This window comes from Ovis aries, chromosome 12, assembly GCF_016772045.2.
Source record: "Ovis aries strain OAR_USU_Benz2616 breed Rambouillet chromosome 12, ARS-UI_Ramb_v3.0, whole genome shotgun sequence".
Lineage (NCBI taxonomy): Eukaryota > Metazoa > Chordata > Mammalia > Artiodactyla > Bovidae > Ovis > Ovis aries.
In genome coordinates, this window is record NC_056065.1 from 28,556,789 (window position 1) to 28,577,255 (window position 20,467).

General features: G+C 35.9%; 1 protein-coding gene across 4 annotated transcripts in view; it reads right to left on the minus strand.

Annotated features, from left to right (window-relative positions):
* LIN9 (lin-9 DREAM MuvB core complex component) overlaps positions 1-20,467 on the minus strand; it is a 90,335-nt gene that overhangs the window by 29,574 nt on the left and 40,294 nt on the right. For 2 of the 4 annotated variants that reach the window (XM_042257149.2, XM_004013634.6), the window contains exons 8-11: positions 7,514-7,647; positions 5,667-5,786; positions 5,076-5,177; positions 1,833-1,913 (exon numbers count right to left, since the gene is read on the minus strand). In XM_042257149.2, the coding sequence (XP_042113083.1) occupies positions 1,833-1,913; positions 5,076-5,177; positions 5,667-5,786; positions 7,514-7,647 (437 nt within the window). The remainder of the gene's footprint in view (positions 1-1,832; positions 1,914-5,075; positions 5,178-5,666; positions 5,787-7,513; positions 7,648-20,467) is intronic. The other 2 variants (XM_060396056.1, XM_042257148.2) reach the window with 1 other exon arrangement.

The following is a 20,467-nucleotide window of genomic DNA, read 5'->3' on the forward strand; positions in this document are numbered from 1 at the left end:
CCTTCTCCAATGCATAAAAGTGAAAAGTTAAAGTCAAGTCGCTCAGTCGTGTCTGACTCTTTTCGACCCCATGGACTGCAGCCTACTAGGCTCCTCCGTCCACGAGATTTTCCAGGCAAGAGTACTGGAGTGGGGTGCCACTGCCTTCTCTGATACCATATACTAGTTTCACAATATTTGAATTTTTATAATAGAAATGATTTCTAATCATAAATAAAATTATAAAGTCTATCAAGAAAATTAGATTTCTGTAGAGTTCCCATATGCTAAGAAGCCAGGCCGACATCAAAATAGGCCTTTATTTAAAAGTAGGTAACATTAATTCGGCTGAGTCAAATCTAATACTTTAAGGTGTGAAACCCAGCTACAGGGAAAAGTCCTAGCTAGTGGTATGAAAGTAAAATAATTTGATTATGCATGAAGATGAAATGGCTTCCCTAGTGGCTCAGACAGTAAAGAATCTTCCTGTAATGCAGGAGACCCAGGTTCGATTCCTGGGTTGGGAAGATCTCCTGGAGAAGGGAATGGCAACCCACCCCAGTATTCTTGCCTATAGAATTCTACGAACAGAGGAGCCTGGTGAGCTACAGTTCATGGGGTCACAAAGAGCTGGGCACAACTGAGGAACTTAAACACTTTTTTCAAGATGGAAAAGATGATATGATCAGAGGAAATGCAGCGGGGGAACATTGAAAAACCATAGAATAAAGGGCAGAAGTAGAACTAATGCAAACCAAGATAAGAATGAGAGTCTAGTAGCAAAGAAGCAAGCACATTAATATTATTAAGTTTAGGATATACAACAGCAATATGTTATGCCTAATTTTTTTCGATCTTTGATAGTCTGAGTATCTGACAATATTAATTTTATAACATGCCTACATGAGTTAAACTGGGACCAAGAAGCCTGTTTTGGTATCTGTACTACTAAATAGCAGCAAAATCTTAGGTCAAAATCCCTTAACATCTTTGGTCTTCAGTTTTCAATTCCATAAAAATGATAGGTTTGAATTGGACAATTAAAAGTCATGTTCAGATTTAAAAAAACGCCTACAAGAAGACTATTCCTCATTCAGTTCTGTATCTACTTGTCCAGCTGTTTATTCACACCTACCTCTCACACCATTCCATGCAAGAGGTGATTAGTATTGACAACTCCCTATTCTTGTACTCATGACAGACACTGGTAATTAGCTAAAGCCCTTTGTCTCCAAGTCTAGTCACTGAGCTCTCCTTTTCTTTCATATTTTCTAGCAATCATTTCTAATCAGTTGGAGATGGTATTTGAGATAAAAACTATTTACCATCCTATAAAATCATAACTATGACTTTCAGTATGATTAAAAAACTTTCTTAGTGAATATTTTCTACATCTTAAAAAATTCTGATAATTCTCTCCTATGAATTGACTCTCATATTTTATACTCATTAGATTGATAAAATAGGATATAAGCTTTGTCAAGATAACCTAAAGATACCAGCCTACATATTTCCTGATTTATTTATTCTGAGCCATTTGAATAACCTCTGCTAATATGATTTCCTTAGTTAGAAGCACCAATGCTAGGAATTCTACACTCATGTCAACTGTCTAAGAATCTAATATATATCCATTAATCCTATTCAATGACATAAGGAGGTCTAGAGTAATGAACTGTACTGTATTGCTAATTAAGCATGTGTTCAGTATAATAAAACATAGTGAGAGTAAATCAGGATTTTAAAATAACAGTTATCTCTAGGTTTTCTTTCATAAAATATTTTCAACCCTTAAATATAGAAGCCCCCACCATTTGAAAATGAGACAAGTAAACAAAAAAAAAAATCCTTACCAGTTTTTCTGCTTCTGTGTTCATTTCCCTTAATTTCTTGATATGCTCCTTTTTAATCATGAGAATTTTTGATAGTCTGGTCTACAGACAATGAAAAAGAGATGTTTTGGAATAAAGAGAGGCACTTAAATATACCAGGTAGACATCAAACTTGTAAGTTTCCACTAAGATATTTTAGCAGATGTGTTTCAATATAAATATAGCACAGACACTATTTTAGAAATCTGACTGGGTGAGAGGAAGATATTTTAAAATCCACTGTAAGCAGGTACATCAAAACGAGTAAGAAGTCAACCTGAACAAGTTTTCACTGGAACAACGTGTGGACCAATCAGAATAATAACTATAATTAATTAAAGCACAAATAGGTTAAAATCCATGCATTCAGACCGATACTCAACAAAATTAACCACTGTTGGAGAACACTAGTAACCAAACTCATCAACTGGAAAACAAAGCCAACAAATCAAGCATTTATCCTGCCTTTCCTATACAAACTATGCCATTAGGTAACCAAATAGTAGATTTGGGGGTTTTTCCTCACAAAATGATTTCAGCTAATACACAAAGAACAAGAATGGCACCATTTTGCAATCCTAACGAATGAATGGATCTAGGCATTGATAATTTGTAGCAGCTAACAATATATTTAAAAAGAGATAAAAAATAGGGGTATCCTATCAGGGCTTTCCAGGTGGAACTAGTGGTAAAGAAACCGCCTGCCAATGCAGGAGACACAAGAGATGTGCGTTTGATTTCCGCTTTGGGAAGATCCCCTGGAGTAGGAAATGACAACCCACTCCAGTATTCCTGCCTGGAAAATTCCATGGACAGAGGAGCCCGGTGGACTATAGCCCACAGTCGCAAAGAGTTGCACATGGCTGAGCACTACTACTACACATCCTATCAGAATACAAAAGTATGCATAAAAGTAGTCATATAAAAACAACTATACCAATCAAATGAAAAACCCAAATCAAATCAAACCTTTATATTCAATGAGCAATTTACATGAAGTACAAAGACAGAAGAGTATACTGGATGTTATTACAAACTCAGTCAGCAAAATCCAGACAGTGGGAGACTCCATGAACAAATAATACAGTTTATTCAACAAAGAGGTTAACGGGAGAAAAGAAGAGCCAATATTTAAGAGCCAACTAGACAACTGGAATGCTGACTGGATATGTGTTGATATTAAGACATGTTTTTATTAACTTTTTAGATGTAATAATAATATTACAGTTATGTCTTTTTTTTTTAAAAAAAGGGCCCTTACCACTTAAAGATACATAAACAAAATATTTACAGATAAATGATATGATGTTTAATGTCTCAAAAGAGAGAAAAAGGGTAGGAGTATATATGAAATAGAAATGGCCAGGAGTTTTTGATAACTGCTATAGCTAGAAAATGGGTTCAGAGAGATACATTATACAACTGCCTGCTTTCATATGTACTAAATTTTTGATAATTAAAAAAATAAAAATAAAAAAACTGACCTAAGTTGATACAGGTAGAGGGAGGGCCCGGTAAGATATGTCATATACTTGCTCACACTGACCCTTATTAGTTTAGGTCCAGAGCTCTGGACTGGTCTCCTGTCTTTAGTTGTTGGGTTTTATGGAAAACTGTGTGATTCTACTGAGTAAGGAACAGTAAAAAATGGATGAAGGCAACATCTTTCTCCCATTTTTAGTTTCTTTCAGTTTTGTGTTTCTTGTTAGTTTTTGATAGAAAATCATGCTGTTTCCTTCTCATTCTTTTCAAAACTGAGTCCTCTCTTAGAGAGGGTTGGTCAGTCTTTTTAGATTCCTCAAAATCCCTAACCCCAAGAAAAAAAATTCATTGCGAACTATGAATTATGAAACTAGCAAAAAATGATGTTTATTTTGTCATAAGAAAAAATAGTAACAAAGACAAAAACATATCTTACAGCTCGACAAAAGCAAACCTGAGTTTCGTAAAACTTTAGATATTACAAAAGACAAGTACATAAACGGGCTTTTATTTTTACCTGCTAGAAAGCTTAAAATAATGAAAGCAGTGTTTCAACTAGGCATTACACATAGATTTTGAAGTTAAAATTAAGCACTGCAATCAAAACATCTAAGCAGCAATAAAAACATCAATCCTTTAGAAGTAGTGTATTAGTCTTTGGCTTCTGACTCCCTCTGCTGGTAGACCTCTTGCTCCCCACTCCTCTGCCTCTTCACCCTCCTTCCCCATCTCCCTCTACCCCTTGCCCAAATATGACATATCAGCTTTGTTTTTACTTCCAGTATTTAATAAAAGAAAGAATGTCTTTAAAAAACAAGTGTCCTAGTTGTGAAATGATAAGCCTTGGTTCTTTTCATATTTAAAATTTTTCATATAAAAAATCTACCTTTGAAAGTTAAAAGGTGTAATTCTGTAGTCCAAGGATAATTAACAACATATAACTAAGGAATAAGAAATGCCATTCAAATGACAAGACTTTTCCTCAAAATAACATTAATTGTAAAAGGTAACACTGAATATTTTAATGGCTTATGTTATAAACATTTTTATTTATAAAGACTTTATCTATCCCAAGCCAAACAGCTTTATTTTCAAAAAAGAAAAAGGAGAGGAAAAGAAACAAATCAAACATCATTAGACTATGAGTCAAACTAAATAATTTATTCAACCTAATTTTCAAAACAAACAGCTCATTATATTAAGAGTTAGGCTATTCAGGAAAACTGTTGTATATAATAATTGCTATTTGTTTCGCTTTAGCTTCAGATTTCTTTGTGTCTAATCATTAAGTACTTAGCAAATGAATAGCTATTTGTAGTCTCAGAAAAAAACTAAAGTTCCTCCTAACCAGAGAGCTGGCCAACACACCGTAAGTTTTGAGGTGACTGATAATGGCAGGATTACTGAGGTTACTAAATAAAAACCTTTATATTTATACAATTTATTAACAGCTAACCATTCAATTTCATAGAGTGTATGCTAGAACACTTATGCTAGAGTCCTTAACATAGCAAAATAATAAGAACCAAACCCAAGAAAAGCCCAACAAAAACAGACCTCTAAGTCTTTTCTGGCTGTTATAACTTAATTTCAAGCTTTGTTGGAAATAACAGAGTTCTTAAAACACAATGATTTTAAAAAGTATAAAAATATTTGGTCCTAGGAAAATTTTCAACTTTAATAACACAAAAGATATTGAATTCTTTTTTAACAAATGAGCAAAATATTTAGAGCAATTCTTACCACTTGGATAAGGAACTCTACTGGAAAACCACCTAACGTTTCAGTGTCAGAGCCAGAAATTTTACTTCTCCAAGGTGACTGTCCTAATAAGGGATCATTATCCTATGGGAATAAAAGGGAACCGTTTAACCACTGACCTTTCAAAAGGAAGCATTTTAATTTTTAAAAACTTTATTTTATTGAAGTATAGTTGATTTACAATGCTGTGCTAACTTCTATTGTACAGCAAAGTGATTCCTTTCTACATATATGTTACATTTTTAAAATGTTCTATTTCATTATGGTTTATCACAGGATATTGAATATAGTTCTTTGTGCTACACAGTAGGAACTATCATAAAATTTTGAATAAAGAGCAAATTCTATTATAATTAATATTCTATTAGAAATCCTATAAAAAGGAAAATATTTCCAAGCTGAAGCAACTATTTTATTTATTTTATTAGCTTTTTATTTAACATCTGACAACTCCAAATAATGCGGGCACCACCTAAAGTTACTACAATCAATCAATGTATATTTCGTAAGGACATAGTTTACATTCATAATAATCATTTAAATTACTGGTGATATTTAAAAAATATTACTTACTGTAATCGGTGACTGGAGAGGAGGAGTATAATGTAACCGTGGTGGAGTCATAAAAAATCTAGAAGGCCGCTGTTTTTGTCCAAAGGCAGCAATTGGCATCGTCTCATGAGGCTCATTACTCTTTGGGAAAATAGAACAGGCCCCAAAACTTGAAGAACTTTACCAATCATTTTAGCTTTATAAAAATTCTATTTTAGAATTAAATGTACACTAGTTTATTATGATTTATCATAAAATATATTAACTACAAAGATCAAAGGGCTAGAACTTAAATCAGAAGTATGAATACTACTTGGCTCCTAAGATGTTGAACCCACAAAAAGAAGAAAGTGGTTTATGAAAGAAAGAAAAGTGGTCTATGGCCACCCTTGGCTGTCTCTGTGTTAAAGACTATTTGAATATTACCCACTGTAATTAAAGGTAATTCTTATCTCTAAAGGGAGAGATGTTTTGGTGATCTCATAAAGGAAATTACATTAATGCAACAGAAAAGTAATTTTTCTCTTTTGAAATGGGAGGTTTAAAGATTTCATCCTTTAATGAAAAAAATAAAGATTGAAATAACTTGCTCTATATTTAGTCCAAACTGTCTTTCTCTCCTGCTGCTGCTAAGTCACTTCAGTCGTATCCAACTCTGTGTGATCCCACAGACAGCAGCCCACCAGGCTCCTCTGTCCCTAGGACTCTCCAGGCAAGAATATTGGAGTGGGTTGCCATTTCCTTCTCCAATGCATGAAAGTGAAAAGTGAAAGTGAAGTCGCTCAGTCATGCCCGACTTAGCGACTCCATGGACTGCAGCCTACCAGGCTCCTCCATCCATGGGATTTTCCAGGCAAGAGTACTGGAGTGGGGTGCTATTGCCTTCTTTGGTCTTTGTCTCCTACTCCGCTCTAAAGTATGTTTGATAAGGAAACTCTTACAATAAGCAGAGTCACAGTTTTTTTTTAAAGTATGAAGCAGAAAAACAGTCTATTTTTATACTAAGGAGATAAAGAAATTTTGATTTTTAATTATAAGTTCAGAATCCTTAAAAATCAAGTTTATAACAAAGGAATGAAGAGGCAGGGGGATTAATGTAAACAGTTAAATTTCCATTATACTTAGAGGCAAACAATTTTTTTTCAAAAAGTTTTTACTCATTAAAAAAACTATCAGAGTTATATTTACTCTTTATATTTTAACTTATTAGGAAAGTATATAATCTCCATTACCTTGCTAAATTAAGCATGATCATGAAATAATGGTTCAATAGTTTAATGGACTATATCAGAAGTTCAAAAGATCTGGATTCAAGACTCAACCTGGCAAGAATCCATCTTGAAAGCCTTGAATAAATCACCTAATGTACTTATGTCTCAGTTTCACCTTACGAAAAGTGGAGGTTATTAATATCCACCTTGTATATTCTAAGGATAAAACAGGAACATATAAAAAAATATATATTTCAAAGTACAAGATGTTACTTCAACTTTCAAAGTTGTTTTACAAAACAACTTGTTTTCGTAAACTGGAACAACCTGTTTCAGTTGTTTTAGAAAAACAGCGGAAACGCACGTGTGGTGTAGCTACTCCCCAGGTCCAAGTGTTGTGCAGCTGTGTAGTCAAGACTGATCAGTTGCGTCACACTATAATTTGGTGTAAGGAAGGCAGAGGGATACTAGATTCTGGAAAATGTAGAAGAAAATTAGAGTTCTGCTCCAGGAGTTCAGGAGGTAGGGCTAGGAACCCCTAAAGATCTCCTCCTTTGAGACTTGAAATCTTCATTCTATCATAAATACAGCCCCTAAGGAAACTTTACAAAACGTATTTTATAGGCATAAACCAAATATGTGTTGGGAAATACTCACAAGAACTTCATAGTCAGGGATAGTATGAGTTCCAAGCCCTGCCCTATCAAATGTTACTCTATAAGTAGCATTAAGAGTATCCACAGCATCTATTTGTCCAGTGAAGAGACCATCATGAACACCACGTAATCGAGCTGAAAAAAGAAACAAAAAGGCATTATGGTACTTAGGACACAAAAAACTCCCACGTACAGAACTGCTCCAAGCATGTACCTCAAAGTGGAGAAAGTACAGTACTGCTGTCTAATAAAGTTTCCAAGAAAGTTATGTACTAATACTTTATTCTAGGTTTAGAAGAACAATTTTAAAACTTTTGAAACAAACAACAAAACTATAAATGGTGATCCTTAATTTGATAAATGAATGAAACCATGTATCTACCAAACTAGGAGGAAAATACTTTTTAAAAAAGTCAACAAAAGAAACTTGGTCTTTATGCTCATGAATGAAGCACTAGGAATAATTCAAATGAAAAAAAGACAAGGTTGCTAAGCAGAAAAGATTTACTAGGCTTCAGAATGGTATCCTAAGAAAGTGTTGCCTATAAGGTTGACTTCTGGGAGCGTGAACAGTGGGAGAGTGTTCCCACCTGCTGCCATACTAAGAAAGGTGGTTAACTGTGCCCAGATTGTTTGTGCAAACAATGTGGTTACCAGCTTTCCAATTCTTGTATATGCCAGGCAAAAGGTGCCTACATAACCAGACCCCTATAAAAACCTTGAGTAATGAGTTTCCTTGGTAGACAACATTTCATAAATGCGATTACAACTTGCTGCTGAAGGAATTCTGCAAGTCCTGTGTGACACCATAGGGAGGGGACTCTTGGAAGCTTGCACTTGTTTTCCTCTAGACTTTGGCCCCATGTACTTTTCCCTTGGATCATTGAAAAAGCAAGAGAGTTCCAGAAAAACATCTTCTTTACTGACTATACCAAAGCCTTTGACTGTATGGACCACCACAAACTCTGGAAAGTTCTTAAAGAGATGGGAATACAGACCACCTGACCTGCCTCTTGAGAAATCTGTATGCAGGTCAGGAAGCAACAGTTAGAACTGGACACGGAACAACAGACTGGTTCCAAATAGGGAAAGGAATATGTCAAGGCTGTATATTGTCACTCTGCTTATTTAACTTATATGCAGAGTACAGCATGAGAAACGCCTGGCTGGATGAAGCACAAGCTGGAATCAAGATTGCCGGGAGAAATATCAATAACCTCAGATATGCAGATGACACCACCCTTATGGCAGAAAGTGAAGAACTAAAGAGCCTCTTGATGAAAGTGAAAGAGGAGAGTGAAAAGGTTTGCTTAAAGCTCAACATTCAGAAAACGAAGATCATGGCATCTGGTCCCATCACTTCATGACAAATAGACAGGGAAATAGCAGAAACAGTGACAGACTTTATTTTTGGTGGCTCCAAAATCACTGCAGATGGTGACTGCAGCCACCATTAAAAGACACTTGCTCTTTGGAAGAAAAGTTATAACCAACATAGATAGCATATTAAAAAGCAGAGACATTACTTTGACAACAAAGGTCTGTCTAGTCAAAGCTATAGTTTTTCCAATAGTCATGTATGGATGTGAGAGATGGACGATAAAGAAGGCTGAGTGCCAAAGAACTGATGCTTTTGAACTGTGGTGTTGGAGAAGACTCTTGAGAGTCCCTTGGACTGCAAGGAGATCCAACCAGTCCATCCCAGAGGAAATCAGTCCTGAATATTCACTGGAAGGACCGACGATGAAGCTGAAACTCCAATACTTTGGCCACATGATGTGAAGAACTGACTCATTTGAAAAGACCCTGATGCTGGGAAAGATTGAAGGCAGGAGAAGGGGATGACAGAGGATGAGATAGTTGGATGGCATCACCAACTCAATGGACATGAGTTTGAGTAAACTCCAGGAGTTGGTGATGGACAGGGAGGCCTGGCGTGCTGCAGTCCATGGGGTGGCAGAGTCGGACATAACTGAGCGACTGAACTGAACTGACTTTCCCCTTTGCTTATTTTGCTTCGTATCTTTTTCTGTGATAAGCCATGGCCATGAATACAACTATTTGCCAAGTACTCTTGAGTTTTTCTGGGGCTTCCCAGGTGGCTCAGTGGTAAAGAATCCACCTGCCAATGCAGGAGATGCAAGTTTGATATCTGGGATAGGAAGATGCCCTGGAGGAAGAAAGGGCAACCCAACTCAGTACTCTTGCCTGGAAAATCCCATGGACAGAGGAGCCTGGTGGGCTACAGTCCATGGGGTTGCAAAGAGTCAGGTACAACTGAGTGACTGGTCACATTTGTACACACACTTGAGTCTTCCTAGTGAGTCGCCAAACCAAACCTGGGTGTGGTCTTGGGGATCCCTCACATAGATGAATTCTTGTGCCACTATTATTTAAATTCAGTCTGAAGTAACATCAGGAAAATCCAGGGAAACCACCAGCATGGGTGAAAAAATAACAACATTTAAGGTGTTAAACTAGGCAAAATGACACATTTTGCTGTGTGCTGTGCTTAGTCGCTTAGTTGTATCCAACTCTTGGACTGAACAGCCTGCCAGGCTCCTCTGTCCATGGAGATTCTCTATTTTTATATACAGAAAAAATTATATTATTTTAATAGAACACAAATGTTCATTGCAAAACTGCTTGAAACGATCAACTGATTAAAAACTCATGTGCAAAGACTAAAATATCATTTTCAGTCTTTGACCAATTAAGGGAAAATTAAACAGGTATATAGAAGATAGGAGCAATAAAGTTGAATAAACAAACAGAGAATTAGAATTTCTAGTTATGGCAGTATGAAGAGGTTGGTGATTCTTCTCTGCAAAAAGACTTGTATAAGCCTATAAAAGATTGTCAAAGACTACCATTTCAAGGTACTGGAAATGGACTAAATGCAGAAAACAATTAAGAAATGAGCACTATTGGAAAATTGCTAGAACTTCAGGTAAGGATTGGTGAACTCAGTGGCCCTTTTGCAAAAGGCTATTCACACTCCACCATCACCAACAGCCTGATTGGTGAAATGAGTTTTTCTAGTGTATGGTTGGTCATGGAAACAGTGCTGTTTGTTGCCAGAGGGGCAGACTGGTTGTGGACCAGTGAGTAAAAACCTGTGACTGTGTTAGCTAAGCGTGGTGAACTCAATGAGGGAAGAATAAGAATTCTGGAAGCCTAAAATGCAGTCCTGTCTGAGGTGAGCGGCAGAATAGGCACGAGTTTAACAGGGAGATCCTGTAAAATAGAGAGCCATGAAAAGACTGAAATAAACTCTCCGTAAATTTTTGCCTAAATGGAAAACTATGTGATTTGGTGGGAAAGACCCAAAAGTCTGGTAAAGAGCAAAAACAAAAGGATGACCTGGAAACTGACATCAACTTTGTTTGTGTTACCCAACTCCACACACAGATTAGTCTAAGGCCTATCTGGATTAAGATGTTTGAGTACAACCTCTGCCTAAGTCACTGGCTGACCACTAAGTCTGCATGAGTTTATTTATTAAAAATAAATAAAAGAGCAAACAAAAACTGAGCAGAGATATTGGTGGTTGCACAGTGAAAGTATCAGTTGCTCAGTCATGTCTGACTCTTTGTGACTCCATGTGTGTCCATGGAATTCTCCAGGTAACAATACTGGAATGGGTTGCCATCCCTTCTCCAGGGGATCTTCCCAATCCAGGGATTGAACCCAGAATCTCCTGCATTGCAGGCAGATTTCTCTACCATCTGAGCTCCCAGGGCAAGTTACTAAAGGAAACACAATTCTCAAAAAAAAAAAAAAAAAAAGAGAAAGAAAGAAAACAGACTTGCTATAATACATTATCTAAAACATCTAGTTTTCAACCAAAAATTACTAGACATGTAATAAAGTAAAAAAGAGTGATATTCTTACCCAGAATAAAAGTATAGTAGGAAGAAACTGAGCAGAGTCTTCAAAAGTAGGTTTCATATATATGTTCAGAGAATTAAAGACAATGACTCAATAGGAATCTCACAGAAACTGTACAAAAGAACCAAACAGAAACTCTACAGTTAAAAAGAAGATACGAAAAAAAGCATCAGGGAACATTTTAGATAATATATGGTAATAAGTTTGGATTCTGCTCTATTAAAGAGAGATCAAGATAGAGATTATCCAATCAGAAGAACACAGAACGAAAGACTAAAGAAAAATGAACACAGCCTCAGAGAGCTGGAGAAAGATATCAAGTGCACCAGTGTATTTGTAATGGAAAGGGAAGGAGAGAAAGCAGCAGAAAAACACTATGGCCAAAAATCTCCCTTATTTCATTTTAAAATTAAATCCTACTAATCAATGAAACTCAATAAACCTCAAATAGGATAAATATAAAGAGCATCAAATCTAGACACAACATAGTGAGATTTCCAAAATCCATAGACAAAGAATACTGAAAGCTTCAAGAGAAAAATGACTCATCACATGTAGGAAAATAGCAGCACAACGAACAGGTACATTTCTTACTTCTCATTAGAAACGATCAAAGTCAGAAGGCAACAGGGTGACATATTCAGGGTGCTAACAAGAAAAAATTGTCAGTCAAGAATTCTATATCCTGTGAAACTATTTTTCACAAATGCAGGAGAAATGGAAACATTTTCAGATAAACAGAATCTGCTGCTACTAGACAAGATAGGAAGAAATACTAAAACACATCCTTTGTAATAAAAGGAAACCATACCAGACAGTAACTAAAATTCACAGCAAGAAAAGAAAAACACCAGAAATGGTAAATATGTGGGTGCATATAAAAAACAGTGTATACAAAATACAACACTTTTTCTATATTCTTCATTTCATTTTTAAAAAGCTAAGATTATTTAAAGCAATAATTGTAATACTATATTCTCAGATGATCACAGATATAATCTAATGCACTTGATGATGACAGTAATAAGAAAGTGGGAGAAAATGGAGCTATATTGGAATAAATTTGTAATATTTTATCAGAATGAATTCAGTATTAATTAGATTGTGATATGTTCAAAGTTCCTACTGGAAAAAAAAACCTTCATATTGTATTTCCCAGAGCAACACACACATACAAAACCTCAAAAAACATCTAAAAATAACAAGAGAAATTAAAATTGTATACTAAATTTGTACACTAATACACAAATCCTAACTATGTAACTATACTAAGTAAAACTGGTATACTAAACAGTACTTAACACAAAGGAAGGCAGCACAGGAGGTATAAACGAACATGCAGGATACGAGACACTGTAAACAAACAGCATGACAGGCATAAACCCAACCATATCAACTACTACTTTAACTGTGAGCAGACTAATCACAGATTAAAAAGCAGAGGGTGAGTGGGGTCAAAAGTTACAAACTTTCAATTATAAAATACCTGGATTTCCCAGGCAAGAATACTGGAGTGGGTTGCCATTCCCTTCTCCAGGGGATCTTCCCCCACCCAGGGGTCGAACTCAGGTCTCCTGTGTTGCAAGCAGATTCTTTACTGTCTGAGCCACCAGGGAAGGAGTATAAAATAAGTTAAGTCTATATAAAATAGATAACCAGCAAGGACCTACTGTATAGCAGAGAGAACCATACTCAATATTTGGTAATAACTTATAAAGGAAAAGAATCTAAAAAAGAATATATATACACACACGGACACATCCACACAAACACACACATATAACTGAATCACTCTGCTATACATCTGAAACCAACCACTGTAAATCAACTATATTTCCATAAAATTTTTTAAAATTGTAAACATACAAAAAGTCATGTACAAAATGTACAACATGGTGACTATAATTAATACTGAATTTTAAACCTGAAAGTTGTTAAAAAAGTAAATCTTTAAAAAGTTGTAACTTTTTTGAAACTATGCATGGTAATTGTTATTAACTGGAATTATTGTGGTGATCATTTCATAATATATATGCTTCCCTGGTGGCTCAGATGGTAACGCATCTGCCTGCAGTGCAGGAGACCCGGGTTTGATTCCTGGGTTGGGAAGATCCCCTGGAGAAGGAAATGGCAATCCACTCCAGAACTGTTGCCTGGAAAATCCCATGGATAATTTTATATATTATATAATCATAATATATACAAATACTGAATCATTATATTGTACACCTGAAACTAAGTGTTAGATGTCAATTAAACCTCAATAAAAAATACAGTTGGATAAAAATTTCTCAAATTTTTAAAAAGGCAGAGGTTTACAGACTGGCTTCAAGAGAGCAAGACTCAACTATATGCTGTCTATATGTTTCTACATGTGTCTGAGACACACTTTATTTTATTGTTTTTAAATTTTTAAATTAATTTTAATTGGAGGCTAATTACTTTACAATATTGTGGTGGTTTTTGCCATACATTGACATGAATCAGTCACGGGTATACATGTGTCCCCCCTGCCTCGAACACCCCCTCCCATCTCCCTCCCCATCCCATCCCTCTGAGTTGTCCCAGCGCACCAGCTTTGAGAGCCCTGTTTCATGCATCGATCTATTTCACATATGGTAAATACATGTTTCAGTGCTATTCTCTCAAATCATCTCACCCCTTGCCTTCTCCCAAAGAGTCCAAAAGTCTGTTCTGTACATCGGTGCCTCTTTTGCTGTCTCATATATAGAGTTGTCCTTACCATCTTTCTAAATTCCATATATATATGCGCTAATATACTGTATTGGTATTTTTCTTTCTGACTTACTTCACTCTATATAATAGGCACCAGTTTCATCTACCTCATTAGAAGTGACTCAAATGCATTCTTTTTAATAGCTGAGTAATATTCCATTGTGTATATGTACCACAACTTCTTATCCATTCGTCTGCTGATGGATATCTAGGTTGCTTCCATGTTCTAGCTATTATAAACAGTGCTGCGATCAACACTGGGGTATGCGTGAGACACACTTCAGATTCACAGATACAAACAGGTTAAAAGTGAAAGGATGGAAAAACATTTACCACAGTAACAACAGAATACTGGGATGGCTATACAATAAAAACTGAAGATAAGGCACGAGCTTTCCTGGCGGCTCAGCGGTAAAGAATCCGTTTGCAATGCTGGAGATGTGGGTTTGATCCCTGGGTCGGGAAGATCCCCTGGGTCGGGAAGATCCCCTGGAGAAGAAAATGGCAACCCACTCCATTATTCTTGCCTGAAAAATCCCATGGACGGAAGAGCTGGGTGCGCTACAGTCCACAGAGTTGCAAAAGAGTCGGACATACACATACACACACAGAGTCAGACATGACTTAGCCACTAAACAAAACAAAGTGGAAGTGAAGTCGCTCAGTCGTGTCCAACTCTTTGCGACCCCATGGACTGTAGCCGACCAGGCTCCTCCATCCGTGGGATTCTCCAGGCAAGAGTACTGGAGTGGGTTGCCATTTCCTGGTGGCTCAGATGGTAAACAAAACAAAGGTAAGTGATAATACCAGAAACAAAGAGGAACACTTCATAATGACAAGAGAGTCAATGTATCAGGAAACTATGACAAATGTAAATAAAGACGCACCTTAACAAAGCACCAAAATACCTGAAGCAAAATGTGACAAAATAAAGTTAGAGATTTTAATATTCATCTCAGTAACTGATATAACCATAAAACAGAAAATCAGTAAGAATATGGAAGATATGAATAACACTATCAACCAATTCGACCTAATATATGGAATGCTCAACCCAACAGCAAAATGCACAGTCCTTTGAAATACACATGGGACATTCTGCAAGGCAGACCAAATGACGGGCCATAAAACAAGTCTCAACAACTTTAAAAGAAGTAAAACTATACAGAATACTTTCTCCAGCCAAAACAAAAAGAAATTAGAAATTACTGAGTCTTCATCAAGCAGACTTTATTATATAAGATAAACTGAGAGAATACTTGTAACATGAATACTGTAAGAACGCAAATATATTCTGGATGGAGGACCATCTTATGTTCTGACATATATTGTATACTTAGATACACCAAACTTTAGAGGGAGATTTATAAAACTTTAGAGAAAACTCTCTTTCTACACTTTGAGGTATTTTTGTTTTGTTTTGTTTGCTTTGAGAATGTATTGCTTTTATAAATCAACAAAAAGAAGACATTTCTATAATTTTTATGTTGATGTCATTTATGTCCCTCTACCACAGATCTAAGTTTGAAATCAGGTTCCCCTACTATTACAGGAGTATCCATCAGTTCGAGTGATGACTAAATTCTAACCAGTTTTACTTAACTGGTTCAAAGATTTTTAAAAATATTTAAACTTCTTTATCTCTAAGGCAGCCCTCTCATTAACAGCCATTTCTGTGCTAGATTACTTGTGTTGACAAAGCAAACCTAAAAAACAGAAGCAAAAGAAGTAATGTAAGTTATATTACACATGATAACTCAGGGGTAAAAAACAGACTCTTGGTCAGGAAAGTAAGAAAAAAATGTTGTTGTTGTTATCAGCACTTCCTTTATCCTAAGGTTTTGAGAATACTTTACAATAAGAAATTTCAAAAACATCAGGTAGAGTAAATCCCATTAATCCATAAATCATATTAGACAATGTCCATTTACACTTGTTACCCTATCTCAGTTATTAACAGCACCTCTTCCTCTATTCTCAGAAGATGCTTATTTGGGTGATAAATTACATGGCCACTCTACTCCTCTGACTGTTTATAGGGTCAAATACACAATGCAAGAAAAAGAGACTTAGATAACCTACATTACTTTTAGGACAGTTCCAATTCTTAAAATTTCTTAACAAGCCAATCATTTAAAAAATCTCTTAAACCCTGACTTCTCTGACTACACAGAGTTTTAGAACTACTCAGAGCAAAAAGGACAACTGATGAACAACTTCTTAAATTAATACAATGTGGCTAAAGTATGATGTCTAGACATTGCCCCTAAACTTCTCCACTATTCAAATTTTCCATCATTTTGGTGTCTATCGTAACCCTTGTGTTCGTAATTGTGTATCTAAGAATCCTCTACAGTCACTTTTTACCTGTTGCCTTTCCACTTACTGCACAATCTCAAATCAGTTACTTTAAAAATTCCTTTTGTCGTCACTGTCTACTACACCTTCTTTACTAAAAATTTTCTTCCCAATAAGGAGTGTGAAATTTTGCTTGATTATATACTTTTTCTTTCTGGGTAACATTTACATACAGTAAAATGAAAATGTAAGCATATAATTCTATAAGTTTTGACAAACAATATCATCCATCCTTATCAAGTCATGAAATATTCTTATCCCAGAAAGTTCCCCCTTCCCAGGAAAGCCTTTCTTCAGAAGTGACCACTCTTCTGATGGTATTTTTCTACCATAAACTAATTTTGTCTGCTCTACAACTTCATATAAATTGAACCATATAAAACACATTTTTTAGTTTTTAGTTTCTTTGTTTAGCATACTGTCTGAAGTTAATCTATACGTCAGTAGTTTCTTTTTATTGTCAATTTATATTTCACTGCAAGAAAATACCATGTAATGTTTATGCATTTGCCTGTTGTTGGTGCGAATCTGGGTTTTGGCTATAAAATTGGAACAAAGATGCTATGAATATTCTTGTACATATCCTTCTGTGAATAGCACTTTTCATTTCTCTTACTTAAATACCATGCAGCAGAACCGGTGGGTCATAGGGCAGGAATAAATTTAATTTTATCAAAAATTGTCATGCTTTTACTTAGCTGTCCATCGGCAGACGAATGGATAAGAAAGCTATGGTACATATACACAATGGAATATTACTTAGCTATTTAAAAGAATGCATTTGAATCAGTTCTAAAGAGGTGGATAAAACTGGAACCTATTATATAGAGTGAAGTAAGTCAGAAAGAAAAACACCATACAGTATATTAATGCATATATGCAGAATTTAGAAAGAGTAACGATGACCCTATATATGAGACAGCAAAAGAGAAGCAGACGTAAAGAACTTTTGGACTCTGTGGGAGAAGGTGAGGGTGGGATGATTTGAGAGAACAGCACTGAAACATGTATACTACCACATGTAAATGAGACAGGATGCTCAGGGCTGGTGCACTGGGATGACCCAGAGGGACAGGATGGGGAGGGAGGTGGGTTCAGGATTGGAGTCACATGTACACCCATGGCTGATTCATGTCAATGTATGGAAAAAACCACTACAATACTGTAAAGTAATTAGCTTCCAATTAAAATAAATTAATTAATTTAAAAAAACTGTCCTGCTTTTCTCCAAAGCGGTACACCATCCTATCAGCAATGAATTGTGGTAGATCCACACCTTTGTCAACATTTGATGTTATCAGGAGTTTCGATTTTAGCCATTCTGGTGTGTGCAGTGGTATTTCATTATGCTTATAATTTGCACTTCCATGATGATTAACTGATGCTGAGTGTTTCTTCATGTGCTTATTGGTCATTCATATATCTTTCTCTGGGAAGCCTCTACACAAGTATTTTGTCTAGTTTTTTTTAACCGAATAATTTATATTTCTATCACTAAATAATTGAGTTATTTATGTTTTCTAGATGTAGTCCCTTTTCAGATATAAGATCTGGAAATATTTTTTCCTAGTATATGGCTTGCCTATTTGTTTTCTTGGTGTTGGCTTTTAGTGGGCAGAAGTTTTAAATTTAAGCTCAATGTAAAAATCACCTTTATTTTTGTCAGATTCAAGAAATCTCTCCCTATTTACAGGTCACGAGATATTTTACTGTCTCTGCTTACTGAAGTTTTATAGTTTTAGCTTTTACATTTAGCCCTTTGGTCCATTTTAAATTAAGCTTTTTGTATAGCATGAGGAAAGGTCAAGGCTCATTTCCATACAGATATCTAGTTGATCAGTCATTCTTTATTTGTATAATTATTTATTTTTTTTTAATTTTAATTTTTACTTTATTTTACTTTACAATACTGTATTGGTTTTGCCATACATTGACATGAATCCACCACAGGCGTACATGCGTTCCCAAACATGAACCCCCCTCCCACCTCCCTCCCTATAACCTCTCTCTGGGTCATCCCCGTGCACCAGCCCCAAGCATGCTGTATCCTGCATCGGACATAGACTGGCGATTCGATTCTTACAGGATAGTATACATGTTACAATGCCATTCTCCCAAATCATCCCACCCTCTCCCTCTCCCTCTGAGTCCAAAAGTCCATTATACATATCTGTGTCTCTTTTGCTGTCTTGCATACAGGGTCGTCATTGCCATCTTTCTAAATTCCATATATATGTGTTAGTATACTGTATTGGTGTTTTTCTTTCTGGCTTACTTCACTCTGTATAATCGGCTCCAGTTTCATCCATCTCATCAGAACTGATTCAAATGAATTCTTTTTAACGGCTGAGTAATACTCCATTGTGTATATGTACCACAGCTTTCTTATCCATTCATCTGCTGATGGACATCTAGGTTGTTTCCATGTCCTGGCTATTATAAACAGTGCTGCGATGAACATTGGGGTACATGTGTCTCTTTCAATTCTGGTTTCCTCAGTGTGTACGCCCAGCAGTGGGATTGCTGGGTCATAAGGTAGTTCTATTTGCAATTTTTAAAGGAATCTCCACACTGTTCTCCATAGTGGCTGTACTAGTTTGCATTCCCACCAACAGTGTAGAAGGGTTCCCTTTTCTCCACACCCTCGCCAGCATTTATTGCTTGCAGATTTTTGGATCGCAGCCATTCTGACTGGTGTGAAGTGGTACCTCATTATGGTTTTGATTTGCATTTCTCTAATAATGAGTGATGTTGAGCATCTTTTCATGTGTTTGTTAGCCATCCGTATGTCTTCTTTGGAGAAATGTCTATTTAGTTCTTTGGCCCATTTTTTGATTGGGTCGTTTATTTTTCTGGAATTGAGCTGCATAAGTTGCTTGTATATTTTTGAGATTAGTTGTTTGTCAGTTGCTTCATTTGCTATTATTTTCTCCCATTCAGAAGGCTGTCTTTTCACCTTGCTTATATTTTCAGCAATCAGAGCAGAAAAAGAAATAAAAGGAATCCAAATTGGAAAAGAAGAAGTAAAACTTTCACTGTTTGCAGATGACATGATCCTCTACACAGAAAACCCTAAAGACTCCACCAGAAAATGACTAGAGCTAATCAATGAATATAGTAAAGTTGCAGGATATAAAATCAACACACAGAAATCCCTTGCATTCCTATACACTAATAATGAGAAAGTAGAAAAAGAAATTAAGGAAACAATTCCATTCACCATTGCAATGAAAAGAATAAAATACTTAGGAATATATCTACCTAAAGAAACTAAAGACCTATATATAGAAAACTATAAAACACTGATGAAAGAAATCAAAGAGGACACTAATAGATGGAGAAATATACCATGTTCATGGATTGGAAGAATCAATATAGTGAAAATGAGTATACTACCCAAAGCAATTTACAAATTCAATGCAATCCCTATTTCACTATTTAATCTGCATTTCCCTGATGATGCATGGTTGTCTAATGTTGATCTATTTTTTGGCACTGCATCTTCTATGTCTTCTTCCTTATTTTTCTGGCACTAATTCGGAAGCAATCATCTCCATCAAGTTGCACTGTTAATTCCTCTGGTGTGGTGTCTATTAGTTCTTGAAAATATATGCATCTCAAACCCCTTCACCCCCAACCTTTCCCCCCCTCACCCCATACAGCTACAATCTCTTTCATGATTTCCTTGACTGGCTCTATCAGACTTTTTCTATAACAGCAATGACATCTTCAATGATAGAATCCTTCCAGATTTTTGTGATGTTTTCTCTATTTGCATTCTCTTTCACAGCGCTGACAATCCTTTCCATAGAGTACCATGTGTAACGAGCCTTAAAGGTCCTTAAGACTAGAGGCTGAATTATAGACGTTGTATCTGTGTTCAATGCCTTCAGGGCTGAACTCATGGGATTCCAGGTAGCCAGGGGCATTGTTCAATATCAAAGAACTTTAAAAGGCAGTTCCTTACTGG